The following is an 8,392-nucleotide window of genomic DNA, read 5'->3' on the forward strand; positions in this document are numbered from 1 at the left end:
AAAGATGCAAACAATGAATATATACTAAACGTTTTTGTTACTGTTATCTTTGGTAATGGACGATTTCAGGTGGACGGTTCCGAGATGTTAGCGGACGACGGTCAGGACGGACAACGTTTCGCGGTCCTAAGCTATGAGCAGGTTCGTCGTCTTGATCAGGTGATGAACGAGTCTGTGCCGATCAACGGCCGCGGCCATTTCCCCACACTCGATGTGAAACTCTCGGATCTCGTTCGTGTCGTCCGACGCAAACTGGAACATGAGAACGGCATCCACGTTCGGGACATTCGCATGAATGGTGGCGCTGGTTCGCATGTGCTGGCACCGGAGAACTCACCGTACAACGACCTCGACCTAATCTTCACGGTTGATCTCACCAGCGGGAAGTCATTCGAGAAAGTCAAGAGCGCTGTACTTGAGTCGTTACTCGAGTTCTTGCCCGATGGAGCGGGCACAGGCAGCCGACGACATCGGATATCTCTAGCGAGCTTAAAGGAAGCGTACGTTCACAAAATGGTCAAAGTGACCGAAGGTGACCGGTGGTCACTGATCTCACTATCGAATGCCGCCGGGCGTAACGTCGAACTTAAGTTCGTTGACAAAATGCGCCGTCAGTTCGAATTTAGTGTGGACAGCTTCCAGATTATCCTTGACTCGTTGCTGCTATTCTACGATTGCTCGAACATGACTATGTCGGATAACTTTTACCCCACCGTTGTGGCGGAATCAGTCTATGGAGATTATCAGGAAGCGTTGTACCATCTGACGAAGAAGCTGATTGCAACCCGGGCGCCTGAGGAGATCCGTGGTGGAGGCCTGTTTAAGTACTGTCACTTACTCGTGCGAGACTATAAGCCTGCGAAGGAGGAACAACTGAAACAGCTAGAACGGTATATGTGTTCAAGGTTCTTTATCGACTTTCCCGACTTAGCCAACCAGCGGCGCAAACTCGAATCCTACCTCACAAACCATTTCATCGGCGATGAAGAACGCTCCAACCGTTACGCCTATCTAATGATCCTACAGCGAGTAGTTGACGAGTCCACCGTATGTCTAATGGGTCACGAACGGCGACAGACGCTCAACCTCATCGATGAATTGGCCTCGCAAACCTACTACGAGGACATGTTACTAGCGTCGAACAAGCAGCAGCAAGCGGTCGCGACGAACTGTGGTGGCGCTGCTAATGGTACAGCGACCGGGTCGCCTCAGCAGTTAGCGTTGGACCTCGCTTCCGGCACCTTCGTCCAGTTCACCAATGGCGGTTACTATTATACACCATACGTATCATCCCTTTCACAACTGTCGCAATTTCCCACTAACAGCTGCATCTGCAGTTCGACCGGAAGCAGTCGGCCGAGTTCATCGGGGGCGTCAACGCCGACTTCGGAGGGTTCAGCAGCAAGCTGGACTTCATAAGCTTCAAGACGGCTAACTGTGATCTCTTCTAAACAACAACAACAGCAACAGCTGCCCGTCAAACATACAGTCACATACGTCGTTGGCGTATTGTTCGCAAGTTGGTCGCAACGACGTCAACGACAATAGAGCTGTGCGACTGAAACAGACTACCGCAGGATTGACAAACGGACGGAGGAAAAGTGCAAACCAACAAGAGGACAGACAACCATACAAATAGAACATGAAAACAGGCGTTCAATGTGAGAAGCAGGTTTACATTCGCCCGCGTGAAAGGCCCGCGTTAATCAGCTCTGCCATCTGGCGTTCGCAACCAATGACGTTAACTACGAAATATATGATGACTGTTCGCCAGCGTCGCTTGATGATTGACCCATACATCCATACCATTATTTGTGTCCTGCATAGGGTTTCGAATCATACTGCAAAAACGACATTTATTAAGAGACGGGCAGTTGCTGCTGTTGTTGGTCTGAATTGTATTCTGTGACATAGTGGATTTCACCTGATACGATACGAGCTCTATGACGAGTCAGCCATGCTGCGTTCACCGCATCCGCATGCTTAGACATTGCAACCGAGACGCGACTAATGATAACGAAGAATCAAATGGCGTAGCCAATAGTTGTTTAGAAACATACCTAGAACAACTCACACAGCAGATGACTCGAGTCCAGTGTCCGGAACCGCGGTCAGACATCATTACTATATTAGGCTATGAAAATATGACCAATTTAATTATTTGGCTTGAACCTTGCAAACTAGAAAAAAGTACGCTCCGTTCTGGTAAATTGTGACCAGCATCAATAGGATTGGTTGTGGCGGAGCAACCATGGTTCGGGTTCACGCGGGCGGATCTCGTAGGGAAATCATTTCAAACGAAGAAAACATGAGTCTACTAAAGATGTTGATGCTAATAATAATAACTCTGAAGATGACGCCAAAATAATGCAGAAGAAACTCGTTGTAGAGTACACCATTGATTCTATATATTCTAACTGCTGCTCAAAATGCGGTAAGGTACACGGAAGAGTGAACATGAAATTACAAAATGAAAATTACTGAAAAAGGGCCAGGAAAAGGAGGCAAACTAGACGAAGTACGTTTCGAGGCAGATTCACGTCTCTACGTATAGGTACAATGCCCTAACAATGTGTCAGTGTACTTTATTTTGTTAGATATTCTAATCTGTGCACGCAGCAGTAAAGTTCGCAAGGGAAAACATTTTCTAAGACCGCTAGCTGAGATCGGTTCTGCAACTCACCATTATTTTTATAAACAAAAAACGGGACGGACAAACAAACAAACGGAGAAGATTGACACAAGACAGATAGGCAGGCAGGCAGGTAAACAGTCGCAGACGAAATTTATGTGACAGCGGGAACACGATATACGCGCGAAGCAATGAAATTGATGCTACTCATGATAATAAGGATGATGATGGAAATACTGTACATGCTACTAGATTAATTAGCGTTACCCTAAAGACGTACGACAGTCCCACGGGGCGACAAGGCCGCAGATACCTGCCCTGCCCTATGCAAGCAAACTAAGGCCTATAGATGGCGACGAAGCTAAATAGCTATTATGAAACATGCGGACCCTACCAAGACGCCAATCCAACCAAATCCGAGGCAATCCATATGTTAGGCACCATCTCGATCGTAGACAATGGTTCCTGGTTGGTGCAAAATGGCGTCTGCTGTAATTCAGCTTGTGGCAAAACCGGGTGTCACAGTTTAATCGTAGAAGGGGAAGAGCTGTTATTGAACGGAACAGAACGCAAGTATTGTCCTGGATCCAATATACGATGGAGCTTACGTACCTAGATGGTGTATGAAGGTTCCGACGGGATATCGAATAGGCGTTCGTTGTGGATTATGCCCAACCGAACAGAGGTATGGATATGAGAGGTACTTCATTTGGAGGCAGTCACTCTTCTTGACTCCAAAGCCTGCGTGTTCGGAAAGAAAGCTCTTAAATGCTCTAATCGTGTGTCATCGTCAGATGCGCTTGGGAAGATGCGGAAAATCAGACAACAGGATCGTTACGATAGGGTCAAAAACAATGCGTTCTATCGCACGCAATTGTATTGTGCGGAGATCCAGCGTCGGTTGACCATCGGTCATACGTCGACCCGAAGTTACTCGACAATTGAGGAGTATATTGAGCGTCAATATTAACACTGTTTTCTTCTTGTCGTTTTAAAACTTCCCGCAATATTTGCTAGCGCGGGTAATATTGAGGCGCAGGATTGCAGCCCTGATGCTTCGTATCCATGTGTTAAGCGTTCTCTCTTAAATGGCCTCTTCATATATTTTATGATGACATACAGACCAGCGAAAAAAAAGCGCAAAACATACAAGAAAAAAAAATAACAATAATAAAAATAATAAAAATTAAGAAGTAACAAATAAATAAAACAAAACGGTCGTGATGACGACTCTGTTCATGCAAAAAAACTCAAACGAGAACACGGTAAATAATCTGTTAGATGACAGCGGTCAATTTCAATGAGATGATAAAAATAATGACATAGAGACAACATTATCTATAGAAGCGTTAATCCCCAGCAGAGGACGATTCGTTTGTGCAAGGTACGACCACGGCCGTGATCACGGTGATGATGAGAACAATAATCATAAGAAGCTCCAAAGATTACTTCCCTCCTTTTCCCCAACAGTTTCGTAAACTTTTCCTCTATATTACTCCTACATAATGACATATACCCCCAACTCAAACCGTATCCTGGTAAATTGATCGAGGCGGATTTCCAAATATTTACCCCCGGTCGTCACGCGAAGCTCCTATAAACTACCTCTATTGATAATAAAAATAATAATAATGAATACGCCCAGTAAATATGTCATTGTCGAGAGACGCTTTTCATCACGTTTTTCTCTTGGGGTCCTCCTCTGTTGATTTCTCAATGTAGTCGCTTGTTAACGTGTCGAAATTGGCTACCGCTTCTCCCAGTTTACTAATGGATAGGAAACACGGTACTCTAACTCCCTGCTGGCGGGTTAGCGTTGTCCTGGCGTAAGCCTTTGACGTGCATTACGCTACCTTTTATGATGGTAAACACACAGCAAAGCGAGTGCATACATATGCCCCAGTAATCTATAGCAAGAACATGATGAATGCGAGTATAATTCTTAAGAAAAAAAATAAACCACGAAGCCTCATTTGAAAACAGAACGAGGCTTAATATTAATCATACACATATATACGTTTCTGAATGCACAAATACATAGATACTTTGTTGCAGCGTTAAAAGACATAAAACACATAATCACCTATATGCTCTCACATATATGGGATGTATTGAGTGTGTTGTATGTTGTGTATAGTGGTTGCGACGTCCGGCTGAAGATCGACGATATCAGCCAGTCACAATCGATCAGACATCGAAAGTGATGTTGGCGATTGTACAAGCGCTGTGATAAGGTCTTACCAGGCGTTTAAACAGCGAGGTCGCCAAAGGTTGAGGTATTGAAGACAAATTGGCGTAACGTAACAAACATACAGTGAACAACAAAGAAAAATGTTGAACCAGAATAAGTGAATAGACAGCGACAAAAACAGAACACAAAAATACCATATATATATATATATATATATATATATATATATATATATATATATAGAGAGAGAGAGAGAGAGAGAGAGAGAGAGAGAGAGAGAGAGAGAGAGAGAGTGTGAGAGCAGACAAGCCAAACACATCGACATATTAAACATAAAAGTCAAATGAAGATCCCAATGACATCATGTGCTGTAGGGAGCGTCCCTGAGTTGTTGCGAATAAAAAGATATAATTAAAAACAGGAAGAAAAAGGAACTTAGAAGTTAGGTCGCAATGAAAAATAGAGCTTAAGAAAGTGCTAATAAAAAGCGACTGAGAACGAAAATCGCTCTGCTGGAGGGCTACTGTTGTTGCAAAAAGTGCATTGAAATCTGCCACATCGTTGGCGGTGTAGCAATGTAGTTTGACCTACAATAATCATTTAGGGAGCTACCCTTATACGTAATATCACTTCCTTTTCCTAATTCAACGTTTCCTCGAACACCTCTCAAGTATCCACAACTGCTTTTTCGTTGATCAGGTCCGAATGCATCAAGCACCCGTCCTTCGTCGATCGCCAGTGTCTATAGAAACAATGTACTCTCTAAATGCTATATAGCACGGAGTAGATACGCCACCCTACGTAGCCGTGGGTAATATGGGAAGGTTACGGATAGATAGATAGAAGGGCAGAAAGAGGACAGCGTGTTGCTATAGCAAACAGGTGGATGAACTGCTAGAACAGGAGGAAAGTGGTAAACAGATTTAAAGGAAGCCGTAAAATCATTGTGGAAGATAAAAAAAAAAAGAAGGATTAACAGGTGAAAGAAGAAGTGTTGTTGTTTCTTGACCTTATTATTATTATTATTATTATTATGATACAACGATGCCTTGGAGATTAGTATCGCCACATGGGCTGCTGACGTGTCGTGTAAGTTAGGGCCGCAGGTAGACGAATAAACTTAATGACGAACTAGTAGCACGGCTCAGCTCGCGCGGAACCTATAACTTAGGAGACGAGCAGGCAACATTACGCGGCGAGCTAAGGCAACGGGGCAAAATAGTGATCGAGGGCCAGGATAGCCGTTGACGGCGTCCCGGCTAAACGCCGCCCACATATTTAAGTCAATGAACATAGAAACACTTCTTATAGAACGACGATGATAATGATAAAAATACAATGATTATGTCATTGATCATATTGGTGATTGTGATGATAATCATAAAATAGAAATAATGCTATCGTTGATGGATAACGGTGAGGATTGAACGTTGCCGTAGATCATGAAAATGGCCGTTGTGACGATAACGTTACACGGCAAGGGAAACCATAAGGACACGATGCGGCAACAACGATGATATTATTTGTACGAATGATTATATTAATAATAACACAAAAACAAACGCTGAAAACAACGGGGAAGGGATCTGATAGCGAACGATTCGACGAACACTAGGATAGGGATAGGTGATTAACATCGACGAACGAAATCGGAGAAATGTATCGACATCCAGGAAACAAACAAACAAACAAACAAGCAGAAAAGTTGCAGACAATCACCAGCATAAGAGCCAAACATACAATAGAGCCAGCGCAAAAACCTCACCTATCAGTAACAATAATAATTGAAGATATCGAAAGCGGCCATGGAAAATGATGCGTAGAGACAAGAATATATATAGCATCAATTCAACATGATTTGGACAAAGCTGGGTACGGAAATTATCAACGTCCACGAATGTGTCGCGAGGCAGAGAATCGAGCAGACGATTCTCTCGCTAGTTACACTGTCGCTACGCGCTTTAGACATAATGCGGTCTTCATTACAGTGTAACAATTGTTACTGCAGTTTGTGTTATCGATTATTTTGTTGTTATCATTATACGTGTATGAAATAATATGAGTGCCATTCAATTGCCGGAAACGTTGTAGGCCCCGCTGTTAATGCTCATTCCGCATTAGTCGTAGAGGTCGTCGTTCGAAGGAAGAGCGAAAAGGATACAAGGAGAAGGGAAAAAGGAAAGGCAGAAAACGGTAACGAGTACAAAAACCATGTATTTTTTGCCTTTTGTTTTTCTCGCCTGACATCCCCAACTCCTACCTGTTCTAGAGAGGGCAGGAATCGGACGCGTAAAAAAAAAAAAAGCTGGAAAGTACTTTTAGATAAATTGCAAAATCGGTTGTTAACCTCTTTTCTGTTTGCATTCATACACATTAACGAAAATAATCATTCTATTTGCAACAATGACAGTAACTCCCGTATCTAGAACCTATACGATCCTTGACTTCCTAATTACCGCTTGTAAATTAGTAAAATTAAGTCATAATAGAACAACTCCCGTTGCTAAAATTGTTCTCTGACCGCTTTCTGTGATTCACCTATCAGTCAAGAACTGACTGACACTGTGGATTGTTTCGTTGAATCATTTATTGATGATATAAAAAAGAGGCGGGGATGACGTCTACTGCTGTAAACTGTGTGCAGTGCGATACCAACGTATCGTGGCTCACGCTATTGCATATTGGGAGATGAAGACTTCGCCCAACAAGAGTGTGTCGCGTAGAACAAGGCGCAGTGTCACGAAGAGGGGCGCCTATTGCCAACTAGCTCGAGATGGGCGTAAAGTAAATTTACCGGGGGCGTCTGTACCGCAATAGCTAGCGCTCCGAGCGGAGTCGCTCACTATAGCATGCTTGAACTAGAAGTTTAAGTGTAGGAAATTCACTAATCAGTCAGTCAACGAACACCTTTAGTCTGTGCAATGCCGAACGTTGTGGCCAGTTGCAGTAGATGTGGATTGTCAGAAAAAAGCAAGCGGAAAAAAGAGATTATCACATGATACAATCATTTCTCTGCCGTCTAATAGGACAAATCGCGTACGGAGTACGCGTCAAACACCGGTAATAGAAGACAAGATATAACTAACTTAAACAAGCACAACAGTGACTAGCTACAGGTACGATGACAAAAGTAAATGACGTACTATTTACATACCTTGCGAAAAAATTAATCAACATACATGAATAAGCAGACAGATAAACGATATAAAACAAACAAAGATAGCAAGGAGACAGAGATAGATAGATAGGTAACTAGATAGATAGATAGATAGATAGATAGATAGATAGATAGATAGATAGATAGAATGAATAGATAGAATAGATAGATGAAACACTAAGGCGTGTAGTGATGACAAATGCAGAGCCAACGCGATCATCAGCATAACGATGCTTGACGAAAATAATCTGAGAGGCGGAAGACACCGAAAAATCAAGCTTTTATTTTGCTCACATGGCAAAGCTGTAGTACTCCGATGACGACGCTTACAATGATAATTATTAAAATATATCTTGACAATGACAAAACAGTGGCGGACAAAGCGGACGATTATTCTATACATATATATATA

At 42.9% G+C, this 8,392-nt stretch overlaps 1 protein-coding gene across 4 annotated transcripts in view; it reads left to right on the plus strand.

The window, feature by feature from the left end:
- Positions 1–8,124, plus strand: part of LOC111245915 (terminal nucleotidyltransferase 5C-like) — a 151,631-nt gene extending 143,507 nt beyond the window's left edge. For all 4 annotated transcript variants that reach the window (XM_022794912.2, XM_086978870.1, XM_022794913.2 and 1 more), the window contains exon 2: positions 70–8,124. In XM_022794912.2, coding sequence (XP_022650647.1) covers positions 70–1,419 — 1,350 coding nt within the window. In that variant the 3' untranslated portion in view covers positions 1,420–8,124. The remainder of the gene's footprint in view (positions 1–69) is intronic.
- Positions 8,125–8,392: the final 268 nt, after the last annotated feature.

Source organism: Varroa destructor, unplaced genomic scaffold, assembly GCF_002443255.2.
Source record: "Varroa destructor unplaced genomic scaffold, Vdes_3.0 BEIS01000002.1, whole genome shotgun sequence".
Lineage (NCBI taxonomy): Eukaryota > Metazoa > Arthropoda > Arachnida > Mesostigmata > Varroidae > Varroa > Varroa destructor.